At 43.9% G+C, this 18930-nt stretch overlaps 1 protein-coding gene across 5 annotated transcripts in view; it reads right to left on the bottom strand.

Moving 5' to 3' along the window:
• Nucleotides 1-18930, bottom strand: part of LOC102937114 (vasoactive intestinal peptide) — a 61775-nt gene that overhangs the window by 6260 nt on the left and 36585 nt on the right. For 2 of the 5 annotated variants that reach the window (XM_037895006.2, XM_037895007.2), the window contains exon 2: nt 264-380. The exons of 1 other annotated variant lie outside the window; for it this stretch is intronic. In XM_037895006.2, coding sequence (XP_037750934.1) covers nt 264-380 — 117 coding nt within the window. Of the gene's footprint in view, nt 1-263; nt 381-1668; nt 2251-18930 lie in introns of those variants that run through there. 2 more of the 5 variants (XM_043543167.1, XM_037895008.2) reach the window with 2 other exon arrangements.

The raw sequence follows: 18930 nt of genomic DNA, 5'->3' as shown, positions 1-18930 counted from the left end.
CGTACCCAATAATTATTAGTCCCTTCCTGTAATGTTGATGTGAGAATGTAATAAATGAACCTTTCAACCACGTTTGCTAAAGAGAAGGGTCTTGTATTCAAGCCTTGGATTAGAGTTTCCAAGATAACAAGTACACTAGGACGCTGCTGATGCTAACTAACTAGACCGTTTGCTGCAATATCGCCTTTCGCAGGTGGTGTTGTGTCGTTAGCGAGCAGTGGGGTGCTGTAGCTAGAGGTTGCATGAGTTGGAACAGCACTTACCTCATAGCTGAGTATGTCCCCAAAGGCGGTAATGCCAGTGCTGGCGAGCAGAGCACACTGAAGAGTGTGAAGGACAGAAGAAGCTGGGAGCTGCTTCTATGTTCCATCATGCTGGACCTGAGTTAATGAATAGGAGACAATAATTACCTCCTATCGGCACTGGTTTCCGACTGCATATACAGAGGGCCAATTCTAAGATGCTTTTGTTGCTGTATGAAGGAAGGGTGGGGAAGGTTTCGGATCCCACGTGGAAAAGCAAGGATCCCTGCTGCGGGCTACACCTCATCCCTCAAATATGGCATGCCAGGGTACGGCTGTTTAAAATTTGCTGCGAGCTATATCTTTTGCTTTTGCTTTAGAAGTCAGGGGCACTCGCTGGGTAAGACGGATCTGGTTGACAATACACTTATTTTTTCTAAATCACCTGGAAGGAAACTATTTCTTCTGGTTTGTAAGTCCTAGTATCTGATGACGGCCAAAGGCAGGGAGAGGGTGAAGGGGAGAAGTTCTATCCGAAACGTAAACCTCCTTGAAACTCAGACATTAGAGTAATATAAACCCGTTTGAATTTGAAGAATGAAGTAATAATGTGAGTTAGCACTGTGCATCCTCTACGTTTGTGCTCCGCTGGGGAAGCCACGTACACTTACTTCTCTTCAATAGTTTAATAACTTAAATCTGGTCAAACAGTTAAAGAACGAGTAGCAGATGGTTCTCATGCTGCGCTGTACAATACTGCCGTAGAAAGCCGAGCTGCACTTTGTTTCAAGCAACCAAAAGGCACGAGCAGGCAGTGGGGAATTTGAGTTGAACATTGTAAACATTAATGGTCATGTTCACTCAAAGCCAGTCTGCATCCTTCTGAGCTCGGAACAGAGACTTTAAGTGGAAACTTTTTGTAGCGTATCAACACCTCTTCTAGTCCCCCAGCCCCCCCTCGCCCCCCGCAGGAAAGAAGAGTGCAGGGAAAGCGAGAAAAGAAAGATCGGCTTGATTTGACTAATTCGGTGAATTTAAATTGAGGATATAAAATAATAAAAGCGCTAAGAGGGAACCCAAGTAACCAGCGCGTGATAACTGTACACGAGGGAGAAATCGGCACTCAAGGGCAGCTAACATGCAGCAGTAAGGAGAAGTAAAAAGGAAGGCGCAAAGCAAAGACACCCTAACTTGGTTAATCTGAGCTAAAGTCCATAGGAATTGATCAAGGATTAGGAAGGAGAAGGTAGCGTCAGAGAAGGCAGGACTGTTCTATACATTCCCACTTGCTGGCTGGTCAGCAACTTTTTAGCGTTAAGCCTGTTTGCACTGCTCTTATCACCGGGGGGGTCCTCTCTTCTCTCTACTCGCTAGGACGGTCCAGTGGGTTTACTTATTGAGCCCAGGCCTAGCTGGCGGTACTCACGAGGCAGGGAGACGGTGCTTTCTCCTGGGAAGTCCGCCCGGCGCCGGGAGTTCTCCGAGGTGCTGGATTCCTCGGCGGCTCGCCCCGCACTCTGGCCCGGGGACCGAGGGGGAACGTGCAGGGGTTGGGTCCGTGTCTGCTGTTTCGGTGGTGTTCCCCAGCCCTCCTCCTGAGGCTGATGCCGTCTCTCCCCTTCAGTGACACTCTGCTCAGCCCTCCAAGCCGCCTGGTTTTATAGGGTGTAGCCATAGGACCACGTTTCTGCTTCAGAAAAAGCAATCACGTTACTTGGGAGACGTCACTCTTCCCAAGGGGATGACTGGAAGTCCGTGATCGCTTTGCTCAGGATGCTCTGAGCCGGGGAAGAAGTTCATATTTAATTCATGAGCAGCCGCGTCCCCTGTTTTTATTGATGTATATTAATGGATGGCTTAGCCAGTGAGTAAGACTTGGCTGGCAACATAATTCAGCCTAAAACGGCAGAGCAGAGTTGGGCAGGTCCCGGGTTGCAGCCCAGAGCCCTGTTGCACGGTTAGCCTGGGGGTGATTACCCGGGACCGGTTAGCAGCCTGGCTCTCCTTCTGTGCATTAAAGACACCGAGGGACGGGGCAGAGCGGGCAGAGCTGTGGGCAGCAGCCGAACGTGCGGCCAAGCACGAGTTCCGGGCAGAGCTTCTGTCTGGGACGGTCGCACCGACCTCCGCAGCCTCCCATTTACTCCCAGAAAAGTGTTGGTGTCTTGTAAACTGTTAAGTGTCCCGCTGAGGTTGTGTAGAAGGAGGCGTGTGTTAAAGTACACGGCATTCGGGGGGCTGCTTCCACCTTTTGATCTGGTTTGTTTTTTATTAACATCTTTGGTTTTCTGCGTGCATGTTACAATTCTCCAGGCACACTTTACTTATGAAGTGTAAGGACCCTGCCCAGCTCCCGCTCTCCGCAGACACACAGCTGTGCTACAGACACACCCTAGCTGCACCCTAGGAGTGTTATCTGCCGTCCTCGGGGACCAGCCATGAAATATCACCATACTTGACACAGTCAGAAAGCTTTATACCGGGAGAGAGCTTTCCCGTGTAACCTGTAAAGCACAGATTTGGAGCAGAATAGCTGGCTTAGAAGGGGTGTCTTTTTTAACTCTCTATTTGCCGACAGATATGATTTTTATGAATTAAGTTACTATTCTGTGGTTTCTCGTTTAAAGCATATTTGCTCACTCGGATTATTCGGGGAATTAAAAGAAGCAGCAGGTGCTTGTAAACGTTGACCGAAACCAAAGACTGGAAGACGCTAGGCTCCCCGAATAGGGGAGAGGTGAAGCCCTGAAACTGGGCAATTGAATGGAAAGGGGACATGCGCTTGGAAGGAGAGCCCGTTCTTGCTCCGCATTTGAATCGTGCCCCGAGCAGCAGAGGGGGACTCAGAACCGCGGCATGTGGCGAGTCGATTCGTTTTACTACAGCCCCCATTTTTCCCCTGAGCAGTTGTTTTGCGGGGAAGCGGATTGGAAGGCATGTGGCCATGAAACACGGGTTCCGGCCTAGCGCTCGTCTGGTTTCTACAGCCTCGGTAGTTTTCGTACATTCCTCTTTTGTTTGCCGAATTTCCTTTTGTATCTAAAACTCCTACGTCAAAAGAGCCCCGTCAAGGAATCATTTCGGTAAAGGCTCACTATCCGGTTCTGCTCTAGCTTTCTTGTGTATGTGATGTACACCTAGTCCTCCTAACCCAAGACAGCCGGCGTACAGAACCAGCGCAGACGATTTCACCATTTCCTCCGACTTATCATAGGCTTTCCGGGCTAGTTTTCCGTCTTAGTCTCTAAGGTGCCACAAGTCCTCCTTTTCTTTTTGCGTGCTTCTCTGTTTCATGTATTCGTAAGGTCAGACAGGCTGGACAGTGAATATTCTGCGAGCCCTAATCGCATTTTCTAATTCGGTTACATAACAATTAAGCGAATTAAACGCAAAAATGCCTGGAAATTTGTTTCTCGGATGTCAGCTGTGACTCAAACCAGAGTTCCTGCAATGGCCTAATTCCAGGAAATTTTCCCTTGTTACTTCATAACTGGAGGTCGAACAAGCAGTTCTGTTCTGGAATGGCATGATGAGCATTAATAGCTCTTCTTCACCTAACTCCTGGGGAAGTTTTTCCTCACAAAGGCTCTATTTGGCGTTTACAAGCTGTTGCACTGTAGGCTAGTGATGAACAGAGGCTTAAATAAAGTGCTTCAAACGATTGGTAAATGACATTTTTGAGAGTTCAGGTAGAGGAAGGGACCTGTGGACGAACACAGGGTAAAAGTTTAAAGGAGGATACTCCTAACTTTGGAAGAGGAGTTTATCTATGACTTTGGCAACCTTAGGCTGTGAGTTTATTTTGTAAACGCACACGTAGAACTGAAGCTGCGCCTGCAAAGGTTACTACTGGGCAGGTTCTTTGTCCGGCCAATTCCCTGGAAAAGTTTTACAACAATCAGCTGGCGAAAGCATGCAGCTGTGAGTTTCAAGAAAACGCGAAACCTCAAGATCTACATGTGGCGAGAGCGCCACCTACACGCTAAAGCGCTGACATTCTCGGCGTGTGCTGGCTTGGTATAAAAGGAGCTCCCCTGCGGTTAGCCTAATAAACCGAGCACAGGAGTGAATGTCAAATATAGATATTCTTGGTCGATGTGGGAAAAATCAGCTACCTCCCGATATAGGAAGCAGGTAGAACTCCCTGTTTTGCCACGATCTTGTTGCTAATTTCACAAGGCATGTATGTGGCTAGTAGAGAATTGGACTGGACAAAGCCATAACAAATGTTTTGTGGAGCGCAATTCTGCATGGATGAGGTTACACAGGTGACACCGTTCCTGAAAGAGCAGTCTGTCTTATATAGCTCCCATAGCCACCGTACCTGAGCAGCTCCAACCCCCCCCCCGCCCCGGAAGGTAGGGCATTATCCCCATTACACAAATAAGAAACAAAGGCCCAGAAAGACTGAGTGACTTGCCCAAGGTCATAGATGAAGTCAATGGCAGAGCTGGGAACTGAACCTACCTCTCTTAAGGTATGTCTACACTGTAATTAAACACACACAGCGACTCTGGCTCATGGGGCCTGGGCTAAGGAGCTGTTTAACTGCAGTGTAAACATTTGGCCTCATGTTGGAGCCTGAGCTCTGGGACCCTCCCCACTCAGGGGGTCCCAGAACCCTGGCTCTAGCCCAAGTCTCAACATCTATATTGCAATTAAACAGCCCCAGGAGCCCAAGTCAATTGACATGGGCCAGCCGTGGGTGTTCAATTGCAGTGTAGACTTACTGTTACACTGCAGACTCCTTATGGCAACATGGAGAGTACATACTCTGTGCACACGGCTAGAATAGGTATAAGTAGCAGTGTAGATGGTAAGGCACTGCTTAGGCAAGTAAAGACATGCCATAACCCTATTTCCAGACTGGATTATCTTTCCTCTCCAAAGATGACCCCATGCCACCCTCTATTTCCTCCTGTGAAACCAGGCTAAGTGGTGCAGAAGGGGATTATGTCACTTCCATAGCATGCATCCTCTTTTTCTCTTGGCCCTCTCTCCCCCTGCCACAGAGGTCTCTCTGTAGGGTAGATATCTTCAGGATGAGGAAGCTGGGGTGGCAAGTCGAGTTCCCTACCAAAATCTCCTCTCCTTCAAAATCTGCTAGGGAAACCACCACAAATGACTACATCCTCTTCTGTGTTTTGGAATCTCCTCTTGAAATAATAATAATATTATTATTGTGTTGTATTTCCATAATGCCAACACTTGGGTAGGCACATGTGTACAAGAAAACATGACTGCCTAAGGAGACATAGGAGAGGCAAGCAGGCTCTGCACGAATGCTGGTTGCCTCTTGCTGATCCCCTGAGATCTAGGTGGATCCATGGGTTTGGGGCATTTTCCACTGATGGGAAGAGAAAACCCTTTCCCACAAGGAAAAACTTAGCAGGAAATAATATGAAATAACACTCATGGAGTTTCTACTGAGTAAGAACTGGGCACAGATAATTTTCAGGAAGATAAGAAGAACATAAGAATGGCCATACTGGGTAAGACCAATGGTCCATCTAGTCCAGGGTTCCTGTCTTCTGACAGTGGCCAATGCCAGGTGCTTCAGAGGGAATGAACAGAACAGGAATCCTCAAATGATCCATCCCCTGTCACCCAAGATAGTATTTTGCAGCTGACATCCCATGAAATGTCAGAGTTTTCAGCAGGAATATCTCTGCATAGTACCCAACTTCTACATTCACTCAACAACGAGCCCACGGGGTTGACCCCACCCAACTGGGGTCCTTTGGTTTATTTTTATTCCTCTTACCTAACCACATCTTAAGCAAAAGGATAAGAATATAGCTGTCCAAAAGTATTTGAAGTGTAATCACCAAAGAATGCAAAGATTTATTTTGGGTTCTAGAGTGTGGTATAACTAGTAGTGAGATGAAATTAAATTAAGGAAAGTTTAGTTTGAATATCTCAATAATGGAACTCTAGAACACTGAATAATGGCAGAAACCCTGTCATTTGAGATATTGCAGGCAAGACTGCAGAATTTGGAAAAATTTGCCTGAAAAGCAATGTGTGGGTGTGGGTGTGGGGGTGTGCGCGCACACATAACATACCCAACCATATACTGTGAACTAAAATGGCCACAAACTTTCTGGAGGAGAGCTGGATATTTGTTGTCTGGCTATGAATTTCTGGCTAACATAACTTTTGTGTATAAGGCTATTTATTACGTACAAAATGTGCTGAAACTGATGTATTAAAAAAATCTTAGGTCAAAACTCTTCAGCTGCTGAAAATCAGTATGGTTTCATTGACGTCACCATCAGTGCTTACCAGGTTTGTCACCTCCTCATATCAAGAGAGGGAAATTAAATTGGCAGAAATGACAAATGACTTTATCATAGTCTTGGTTTTTTAAATAACTGTATAAAAAGACAATGATTTAAGTGGCTTGCATGCTCTGAAAGAAAAGTAAAACATCTAGCACATCACAAGCCCTGACTCAGGAAGTACTGTGGTGTGCTGTCATCTCTTGCTTGTTATAAGTTGTGTTCCAATGGACCTGTTTAGAATCTCCACCTTTGATACAGTGCCCTTGCCTTTTGTTCCAGGATCTTCTAGGAACTTGTCCATTTGAGCTGGTTCATGGGTACCGCTTTCCAGCAGCAGCTAGCCTAGCATTTTCAGCATATTGTGTCTCTACAAGAGACGCACCAGAAAAGATGTCAATGACTTATAAAACGCCAGTAAAAGTACAAGCAGACACATGCTAACCCACCCTCCCCCAAACCATCCACTGACATAATTAACATGAACTCCAGACATGGGTGTTGAGATAGCGAGGAGGGAGTAGGACCCTGCAGGTGTCTCCATCCCCCTCTTCACACATGTGGTAGTACAAGTGTGTGTGTGTGTGTGTAAGATGGGTTAGGGCGGGGAATAAGGGGTTCTGAAGTGATAGTGCTATAAAGCCTCTGCTCCCACCGGTGAGACCTTTGCACAGTGGTTTTGTGTGTATTCACACTGGGACAGTTTTCAAAATCTGTGCAGGACTCAGGTTATATGCCCAAGATTTCCCAGTCATGCTCCCACATTAAGAAATGCTGATGTGCTGTTAACCTATGCTACTGCACCATTAATGTGTTGCAATTGCTGTTGCGTGCCTAATCTGCCAGTATATAATATGCCGGGTAAAAGGCGTGTAAATGCAGGTGAATGGCTGCTTACAGTGGTGTCCCCAGTACTCTCCCCCTATTTTTTTGCTATCATCCCCCTCAAAGCAAACCATCACTGCTTGTACCTCAGCACCTTGTTCCCACTGGCCACCCCACCACTCCTCACCCCAAAGTCCTCTCTCTCCCTCCCACTACTGCTCCAAAACTCTGTGTCACTTTTGGAGAATTTCTTCTCTAGCTGTTTCTCCTGGCTTGCACCTGCTTGAACACCGCCTTTACCTTGACCTAAACATACCCTATACAACAGTGTGATTAGGTGGGATGTGCCTGTTCCTGAGACCACAGCCACTACACCACCTATTTGCTCATGCTGTTCACATCACCACCACCACTCCCCCTTTGAATATCACATGTATGTGTGAGCACACACTGCTTGCACCCCACATGGAGACGGGCAACCAGATAACCTTTTGAAAACATGTCGCAAAGAGACTGGCTTTAACGCTTCTGCTTTTCTTTCAGACCTAGCTCTTCTGCTAACTACTTTAGCCTAACTTGTTAGAATGATTCCATTTGTCTTGATAACTGGAAAGGGTGGCAGTGGTGATACAGAGCTAAGCATGACGGCAGAATTGTTTCATTTTTATGGGCCACACTGATAAAGGTCATATTTCTCCCAGCACTACTTGAGGGTTATAATCTTCAGCCTACAGCAAAAGAGTGACAATTTCATCAGCAGAAGTATGTGTTGCCTCCTCCTGCAGTTGCCCCGGTGCTTCCATGCTTCTGGTTAGATCAACAGCACCTGCCTTTAATATGCTACAGCATGTAGTCTCAGTTACCTGTTTATTTTCCTGTGACACAAAACACAGTCTTGTTTTCTTCCTGCACTTTTAAAGTATTCAAAGCAAGTTAAGCTGTATGTCTATCGTATATTCAAGCTCTTGCGGGAAGATGCTTTGGGACTTTGAAGAAACATATAAACAAGCATATGTTTCGAACCAGATATTCAGAAGTGGCTTTCAAATTTTCATGCCTCCATTTTCACATGCTTTCTCTGTAGTCCCTCAGGATAGATTCTGCCCTAGGCTGTGGCCCCTTTGCAGGACTCTGGTTGTATAAAAGGGACACAAAGGGGGCAGAACTGTCATATAGGGCTCCCTGCTCAGAGTAAAATCAACGTGGCAGCTCTACACTGAGTCCTCTCCCAGCTGCAAACCTAGGGGGCGTGTGGGGATAGGGAGGTAAACAGAAGGGGTCAGAGACGACATGTCTGGAGCACACTGGGCTCCAGTTATTCAACATTGACCACAAGGCCCATGGACGCCTGCTACAATCCAGAGCAAATTCAAGGAGCCCTAAGGGCCATGATGGCTTCTGGCCAGGTACAGATCCTGGAATGCACAAAAGCAGCTTGAGGCCATCTTTACCCTCCTCCCTTCTTCCTGTACCCATTGCAGGAAAGGCATAGCCGAGAAATTGCCCCACTGGCTCATTAGCTTTTGCATGCACAGAATTTTCATGTGGGTGCACAAACTGTATTTCTGTGAGAAAACTGGGTGTTTATCTGATTTGCATGTACTATTTGCAGGGCACACAGACCACCAGACCCCATCCACTGTACATGTGGCCAAGGTCTCTCTGTACACCCTAAAGAGCACCTCTGCTATGGTGCTGGTTGGAACCTAGCAGTAGTACCAAGTCATATATTTCTTGGAGGAAAGGATTCTGGTGTCCCATGGTTAGGGACCCCATTCCAGCACCCACTCGTCCCTCCCCCTGCCAGTCGCCCATCTCTTTTACCCACACAATGCATAAGCTGGTGCCGCCAGGAGTTGAGTTCTCAGCAGACTCCCCTGCACTCTGCCATACAAAAACAGACTCCCCATGTGGCAGGTCACAACATCCTTTGGCCTGGCCAGCCCTCCATCCCACATTTCCTGTTGACTAAACTCCACAAGGCAACAATTTAAAAGTGATTGTGGAAATTATCTAAAAGATGCTTCAGTCTCAAGCAAATTCCTACTATTGTTTTCATTTTAAATCAGCCTAAAGATTTTCTAAAATTGCATGTGTGTATACAGAGAGCAGAGGGCATAGTATGATATGCTGATGTGTACCTTAAACTACCCCTAATGTACACTACTTTGGCTGAGAAAAAACAATAAAATTAATTCATTTACTTAAAGAAACTACAGAGAAGAAATCATCAATCTGTCAGTTTCTTCTTTAATACATTTCAGTTTTGATCTTATTTTAATATTAATTATGAAACCATTTCTACAATGATCATGAACAAAAGAGATACAGTTCTAATACAGAGTTAGTTCAACTCCACAAGTCACTGGAACAAACAAACAATAAAACCCTCCATCGAGTTTAATTTGCTTCTTGGCTGATAAATCAATGGATCATTATCCTTTTTTCCCCATGTCAGGGTTCCTTCCCCACTCCGAACTCTAGGGTACAGATGTGGGGACCCACATGAAAGACCCCCTAAGCTTATTTCTACCAGCTTAGGTTAAAACTTCCCTAAGGCACAAAGTCTTTGCCCTTGGATTAGGTAAAACGCTGCCACCACCAAGTGATTTAACAAACAATCAGGGAAAGGACCACTTGGAGTTCCTATTTCCCCAAAATATCCCCCCAAGCCCTTACACCCCCTTTCCTGGGGAGGTCTGAGAATAAACAAGATGAGCACAGACCAGCCTTGGATTTTTAAGACCCAAAAAACCCAGTCAGATTCTTAAAAAACAGAACTTTATTAGAAGAACAAAAAAAGATACGAGAACTACTCTGTAAGATCAGAATGGAAGATAATCTTACAGGCAGTCAGATTCAAAACATAGAGAATCCCTCTAGGCAAAACCTTAAGTTACAAAAAGACACAAAAACAGGAATACACATTTCTTCCACCACAGTGAATTTCACAAGCCAAAACAAAAAAAACCTAATGCATTTTCTAGCTAGATTACTTACTAACTTTACAGGGGTTGGATGGCTTGCATCCTTGATCTGTTCCCAGCAAAGGTATCACACAGACAGACAAAAGCCTTTTCCCCCACTCCAGATTTGAAAGTATCTTGTCCGCTCATTGGTCATTTTGGGTCAGGTGCCAGCCAGGTTACCTGAGCTTCTTAACCCTTTACAGGTAAAAGGACTTTGCCTCTGGCCAGGAGGGATTTTACAGTACTGTATACAGAAAGGTGGGGTTACCCTTCCCTTTATATTTATGACACCCCACATAAAGCATTAAAAAATGTTACAGTGAACATGGTACTGCAATCAATGTATTCCACGTTATTAACTCCACATAAATAGACCTACTCCTAATTGGATTCCTAACCATTTTGGAAGGAGGATGAGAGAAGTAAAAGATAGACTCAGTTGCAACAGACAAAAAGAGAGATTAAGTGACACAGCAATAATCATGACAACTATCACATGTACATCATTGTACACCCTGGTTTCTTAAATGAGGAAGTGCAAAAGAATTAAAGGGTCTTTAACAGAAACTAATGAAACATTCAGTACAGAAGGGATACACATTAAATGCAGTGTTTCCTCTTCCAAGAGAGGAACATTCTAAAATTTTGTGAACTACTCTTTAGACATGAGCTGAACCGCAAGCCTTAGATTTTGGATACCTTCAAACTTTAGGAAGGTCTATGTCCTAATTGCACTGAAGCTTGGTTTCAAATATCATTGATCCAGATCTGATTTAGAGATCCAGATGAATGATCCAGCTATATCAGTAGCTGTATTCATGCTATTCCCTTCTTCCAGAATGTAGCTATGATATTTTTAAGGCACTGGATCGATCCGAGGGCCATAGCTAAGCACAAGAAATAGAAGTAACTGCAAGGGGATCCATGATTAGAAGGACCCCATGCAACTCAGTAGAAGACCTGAACACCCCAATCCAGCAGCAAGGCCAAAGGCAGATGATTCTAAAAGTCCAATCTTGCCAGAAGTGGCACCTTAAAAGGAGAAAACTCATGACCTGATCTACTACCACTTGCAATTTGGAATCTTGTAAATTATAAGGCAGGCCCTAGTGGTTTCCCGTAGGAGAAAGGTAAAAAGCAGTAGGCACCAGAATGAGAAACTATTATTATCAGCAACTTTTTGTATGTCACAATATCAATAGCTAAGTTATTTGGCAAATTAAAGTATTACGACACTTGGGAAGCTCTAAGGGTAAGTGCATGTGCAAACTCAGAGATCATACATTACAGTTTCTTGTTGTAAAGGAGAGGAAAGTTAAATAGGCAGGGAAAAGATTATCAGCAGTCGAACCTGAAACCAGTTGTTGGGGAATGAGATCACCCAAACTCTGGCTGTCTATCCTTCAATAACAGCACTAAGCACAGAGGACTCAGACCCAGAAATTACACAAGTGTAAATGTAGCCATTCTTACACCCAAGGGACTATAGAATATGTGCTAAAGTTGTGGAAAGAGTATAAATTACCCCTGGATTCAATCTAAATTAGCACCTGGTACCTTCACCTGGAAATCTCCAGGAAACAAACAAATATTACTTAATGCAGAGCTTCGGCAGAAGTAGCAACACACTGTAGGCATCCAGATTGAGATTTAGACACAAGGTTGCCTATTCATTAGATAAGGATGAGGAGGACAGGGAACTTGGGTCCGTGGTTAGATAGGATGTATAGCAAGTGGAAACAGAAATAAACCTATGCACTCCATTTGTCCCTCCCACAAGATATAATGACAGGTACGTCTGCACACTAGTGATGGTGAATAACGGAGTAACTTACACTGTGTTTTGTGGTTATGCTGTTGGAGTCCTCAGGTTGTTATAATGCAACAAAATGAAGGAGATGAGTTTAGTGGGGGTTTCTCATGTTCAGTTATAACAGGCTTTTCCCCCTTAGCACAACTCATAGGAACATGTCTGTTGCAGGGCATGTCTTCTCTGTAGTGCCCCCTCCTGACCTAATGTGGCACTGCAGGCACTCCCTGCATCTGTTTCTCTTTTTTCAAGACCCACTCAGCACAGTCCAAAAGTGCATAAGACAAAATTCTGCTGTTGGGGTTCTACTTTATTATATACAAATACACTTGAAATAAAGTCTCTCCCCCTGGTGTCAGGAGTCTCACTGCCCTTCTGCTTAGGGCTCAGGTGTGAGAGTGGCCTGTTTGTGCTGGCACTGGCATTGTGCAGCTTTGCTCTCCAACTTCCCTCAGTAACTTCAGGACGCCCAGCTGAGAAGTGTCCCTCCCAAATGGACACCCAGGAATGACCTTGTTCCCCTCCCTGATGCTGTGCCTTCCCCTGGCAGAGGCCGTCTAGCAGTGAGAAGCAATGACCCTAAAGAGGTTCCATAGAGACTTTATTGCTGTCAGTCCCTACGTCACTGATACATAGGTGCCATCCAGAGGTTTGAGATGATGTGGCATTCAGAGGAAACCAGGTTTATATAAACAACTGCACCTAAATTGCCTCTGAGGAGGCTATGATTCAGGAGTTCTCCTCTTTGATTTTATATCACACTAAATGCCTTACAAATACTGCAGTGAAGAAAAGGTCCTCTTCAAGGTCAAGCAGGACATTGATTACTGATTAGTCACTAAGAGTTCATTCGTGAGCCCTCTTACATGCCTACACAGTGGGCGTAAGAAGCCCCTTTATGTCCATCAACAGGCAACCCCATGGTGGGGGTACCATGCCTCTTTCATGCCTAAACAAGAATGAAAGATGAGTAGAGTTCCCTGGTAGTGTAGCCATTTAATTAACATGCAAGAGGCATTTCAACAAGCAGCATTCAGTAGTTAGGGCACAAATTATGCTCCTAAACTTAGTCACTGGCATTATATGGTTTAGGAAATTAGGCTCTGAGTCAGAAAAGGACTTGAGCCCATGAGTAGTTCTGCTGAAGTCAATAATAGGTCAAATCCTAATCCAGTCAGCCATCAATGTGACTATTGACAGGCTTAAAGTTAAGCATGTGCCTAAATGCTTTGCTGGACACACAATTTTTGACACCTTAGTCATCAACCATGCGGTTAACATGCACTATTTGCAAATCTATCCCCAATGCAGTAATATTTAAAGAACCATGCTTTGCTTTTCTTTTCTTTTCTTTTGGTATCTACGCTATAGCTGACCCTGAAAGGAGAATGGATTTGCCATCCAGATGTAAATTAACCATGGCTAAACAGCTAGCCTGAAAAGTTTCCTCCATCATTGATTTAGTCAGAGTTCACTGTCAAGCAAGAAAATAAAATAAATAAATATACATATAGATATGTAATATTTACACTCCATTTCCAAATCTTTTGTAACGCGGGCAGAAGCATTTAAATCAACTGGCAGTTCACTGTCAACCAGGAGCTCTGGAGGAAGCAAGAGCACCTATTTATATCTCTTGTGATCCCAGTAAATACATTTAAATGCACTCAATGACATCAAGGACTATGAGTTATGTGACATCCTCACTTCACTAGTAAATTTATCAAGCAATATGTGGCTCTTGTGAATTGTTTTCAGACATGGATTTGTTATTGCCCCAGTGATTGACATCCCTGTCACTGTACTTTAAGACTTCACACAAATACCTGTAGACCAAAAAACACACAGATTGAGAGAGAGAAAATATTTAGCAGACTGTGTGAGTGGAAATGCTGTTTAACCCTTCATGGAAGAAAATAAAATGAGCGCATTTTATACACTAGTCACAGACCAGAACTAAGTTCATTTGCAATTAACAGGAGATGTACCATGCTCCTCATATCACTCACAGACTTATGCCTTTTTGAGCCTACTTCTTAGACTGTAAGTGGCTCTGCCAGTTCAAATTCACTGCCTGCCTGAACTAATAATGAGGCTCCCACGCTGCAAGAATGCAGAGCGGTGAACAAACTCTGGAAGGATAGCATGCATCTTATTTGATGCTTGATGGCTGCCTACCCTTGCTCCCTGCCTCTATGGACTCAGGATCTGGCACACAGATTGTGATTCCGTGGAGATTAGGATCTTCAGATGCCAAGATCCTCTCACCTCCTTCTGGACCTCTGTGGATTCGGACTATGGAATGGCAGAGTAACTTTTCAGTACCCCTATTGTACTAGCTTGATCGTTTTCAAATTAGTCAGGCTCACATGCAGCTACCCTCAGTGAGTACAGCTACACAGTGAGCAGCAGGAAGTGATGGAGTGAGCTTCTGAGCCTGTCAAGGCTGATTTCCCACTCTGGCACTTTGAGTGCAGAAGGTGGGGCCCGCAAGGATTCTAAAAATTAATACTTGCCATTCCAGGCTTGTATTAAACTCCCAAGGTTACAGCTTCTCTCTGACCTTGGATGGGTAGATGCTGCCACCACCCAAATGCAAAAAACCCCTTTGAACACAGGAAGGCACACTTGGGAATTCCTCCCTGTGGGGTAACCTCAAGCCCTTTCACGCCGCCCCCCCCCCCCCCCCCGGGGGAAGAGCTGAGAAAGAAAACAAAGGAAATCAGCTGTTGCTACCAGCTAATTAAACAACATATGTACAAACTTCTTAGGACACAATAACTCAATCCTGTTCTTAAAAAAGGTAAATTTTATTAAAAACAAAAAGAAAGAAAATACAGCTAAAAACTCAGACTATTGCTAGATTTTAAAAAGAACCACTTATACAGATTAAGCATTAAAATAATTTTCTTGAGGTCCAGCTTAAAGGTTACAAGCAAACAAAAGCACCTGGGGTTAGCACAGAGGAGCCCACAAGCCTTACAGAAATAAAAGAGATAAACCTAATCACGTCTTCTTAGACATTTCCTGATGTACTTACATATCTGGGGTTTCAGATAAGTAGTTTCTAGGTATGATTTTTCATACCTGGCGCAAGCTTATTACAGCATTGCTGCTCTGTGTCTCCTCTCTGGAGAAAACAATAACAACCAGACAAAGGGAAAGTTTTTTCCCAATTTTAAAAAGTTCTAGCCTTCTCACTGGCTCTTAAGGTCAGGTGCCCACTCCCTTCCTTTTACCTATGGGCTTTTTTAACCCTTTACAGGTAAGGCAAGTAGAGAACAGCTACTAAGAGGAATTTTGTAGCTAACTGGCTGGCTGTCCATAAAAGGGAGCTACCCCTCTCCCCTTCATTTATCACAGAGCCCACGTTACAATGTCTACACAGCTATTTTTAGTACAGTAGAGCAAGCCCTGCTAGCGTGAATCTGTCGACCCGAGCTCAGAGCCTTGCTGCTGCGGGCTGTGCGGGCCTACCCATGGAACTAGGAGGCCGTAATGGTTGTTAGGGTTTGCTGCAAATAAGTTAAAATTACAAAAAGAGAAACGTAAAGGAAGATGGTTGTGTGATGGTAGTAGAACCAAGGAATCTGTGAATTTAATGCATAACAAGAAACATTAATAAAATATTATTAATTTAATGCAAATTATCAATATTTTCACTAATTGGTCATTTTTTTTACTTGTGTGAGGATATTGGAACATATGACCTTTTCAATTCCAGTTAAACCAGTAGAGTGGTCCAATCAAAGGCCCTGATCCCACAATTCACTGTTTGTAGGCATACTACTGTTTCTGTAAAGAGCTTGAGGAGTCCTGTTTCAAAATAGTTTGTGATCATGTTATTAAAGACTGTATGATGAATGCTTGCCCTCTCTTCCTGGCATTTCTTAATTTTTGAGTGCTTGACTCAACCTTTAACCTTTTAAGCTTTTTTTAAAAAGGTATTTGTAAAGTGTACAAGGGTGCCTACATTACTTAGGAGCCTAAGTTCCATCTTCAAAAGTGACAGAAGCCAAAGTCCCAGAGAAAGTCGATGGGACTTAGGATCCTAAGCCATGTGGGCACTTTTTGAAAAGTTTACCCAATATAGATGTAAGAGATGGAAAACTATGTTTGTCCAGTGCACAGGGATTTCTGCAGGAGACCTCTTGTTTTATTCGGAATGCTCATAAATATCTGAATGCTGAATTATTATGTCATGGATTCACCAGGATTTTGCAAGGCAATTCAAAGCTTTATGAAATGACTGTCCATACCATTTTATGGCATGTACCCAAGGCCTTACAGAAAAAAAAATACAGTGCTTCGAAACTGGCAAACTAAGTCAGAAGGGTTTATCAAACAATGCAAGCTAATACATTTCACAAACTGATTCTTTGGTGCCACCTTTTCTATTGCTTGCCAAAGCAACAAAAGAATTAGGTCTGAGGAAGACCTCTGGATTTTTACCAACATTTTGACAGAATCCAGAGAGAAAGGGATTCTGAACTGCCTGGTGTCATGAGAAATATCAGTTTTTTAAATCACTCTAAAAATAGTCTCTATTTAAACGGTACACTTGAAATTCTTTGAAACTAGCATGGCATAATGAATTTTCCAGGGAATTTTGTGCTTTTGAGAACACTGACAGTAGGAGCTATTTAATTTATCCTCAGAACACATGTAGCATGGGGAGAGAAAACTTCCTCACTCTGACTCACCAGTGTGCCTCAGCCCAGTTCTAGAAGGACCATATGCAGAGTTGAGGGAGTAGTGTAGTCTTGAGGTGCCTCTAATCATTGATGGCTTCACTGATATTATCCAAAAGGCTGTAAATTATTGCCAACTATGATTTTCACACCTGTCCACTAGGAACAGCTTGGGTATCATTCCCTTTTTTCACATAAGTCACCAGAGTGCTGGCATCTGGCAATGACTTTGGGTCACTACAGACGTGGGTCTGGATTTGACCGGGGGGGTCTAGAGGTGAACGGTTTCTTGTCTAATTGCCAATAGTCTGAGCCATCCTACCACCCCAGTCAAGCCTTACTTAAACCAAATGGCTACTCAGCACCAGTATTTCTATTGTTTAGTGTCTATAAGGGCAAAATTGGCCTGATTTTGCTGCTGAACAAAGAAAATCCTGTTTTCAGTGCCTGTTGCCATTTCATCCTGTCTGTACAACAGAAGACATAAAACTGGCTTACAACGGTACGTCAGCAGAGTCTGTTTCATGCTTGTCATGCATCTGCTACCATCACGTAGCAGCAAGTGGCAATGTAACAAGCATCAAACCTTTCTAGATGAGGTACAAGGAGGAGTGTGCTTAATGAACCTGCTGTACCTTTGTAAGCGATTTGTTACTATTCATTAATTTCTGCTTGCACTGGACTGGTGAGTGGCCCATAGAACATTGAGCTCTCATTCAGGCTGTTTACTTGGACTGTACCCTCTTTGGGGCAGGGATGGTCTTGTCCCTCCGTGTGTGTGTGTATAACACCTAGCACAATGGGGCCACAGTCCTTGACTGTGGCTGCTGGTGGTACTATAAATAGTCAACTGCTGAAGTAATAATTCCCAGATTTTAGAAAGACTAGGGGGACAGTAGATGAGGGAGAGAATGCTGAGGGGATGATGGAATGAGGACGTGATCGGGGAATGATACTCAGGGTGCTGAGGACGACTTTTCCCCTCCTGTTGTTCTCTGAGGTTCAAGAAAAGCTGCTGGCAGCCTCTTCCAGTCCTGAGGTGAAGTCTACACATTTGAAAGGGATTAATGATCCTGCTGGATGAAAAGGGCTACAGAAATAAAAATCTATGTTGTTGTTACTCCAAATTGTAACCCACATGCAATTAAGATTTTGTCCTTATCACCAGTTTTTGAAAAGGTAAATAGGCACGGAAGCCAGCCCCTCTGCAAATCAGGTCACTTTTGTCAAGGTGCAGAAAAAAAAAAGATTTAGGTGCCTAACGTTAGGCACCTACATTTGAAACGGTTGGACAAAGTTGATTTATGGTCCTCCTCTCTGTAAAGTACATCAACACTCTTCTTTAATCTGTTTTGGACATGGTAGAGGTAAATTTCCTATTAGTGTTTCCTTTCTTTTCTCCAGAAGCTGCAGTGCATCACAGACATTGCCTAATTTTATAAAGTACCTATAGGTCAGGGATCTGGCATGTGTCATTTCATTTCTGAGTGGACATTTCCAGTAAATGTAGTTTTCAGTTTATAAATTTTCAGATGAGATGTCAAGATGACTAAAAAACTTCATGGTAAATCGCAAGTGAACTTTAAAAATTTGATTTGGCAAAGACATGCCACGTTCAGAGAAGTAGTATTATAATCCAGTAGATGTCTGAATGAGCAATCTGAAATTCTTCAGTAAGAAAAGGTCAAGGAATATAGTGGAAACCACTTGTGTTAATACCTTGGAATGGCATTAATCTGTTCTCTGCATGAAACATGGACAATAGCTTCTGTGTATGATTTAAGGTATGGACAGTGTTTCATTTTAAGAAAAGAAGAGGAAGCATCGTCTAGTGTTTAAAAAGTGCAGGACTGGGGTCAAGATATCTGAGTTCTAGTCAAAGCTCTGCCAGTGACTTCTGTGTGACCCTAGGCAAGTCTCTTAATCTCTCTGTGCTTCCCTTCCCCCACTGTAAAATGGTGTAAGTAATGATTACCTACTGTCCAGAATTATGAGGCTTATTAATTCATTATTTGAGGGTGCATTGAGATCTTCCTGTGGAAAATGCTGTTGTACAAGGTCAGTACAATATCTCTGAAAAGAATGACCCCCCGAAAAAGCCCTCCTGCACCA

Source organism: Chelonia mydas, chromosome 3 (assembly GCF_015237465.2).
Source record: "Chelonia mydas isolate rCheMyd1 chromosome 3, rCheMyd1.pri.v2, whole genome shotgun sequence".
Taxonomy (NCBI): domain Eukaryota; kingdom Metazoa; phylum Chordata; order Testudines; family Cheloniidae; genus Chelonia; species Chelonia mydas.
Note: the sequence above shows the minus strand (reverse complement) of the source record. Positions and strands in the feature narration are given on the sequence as shown.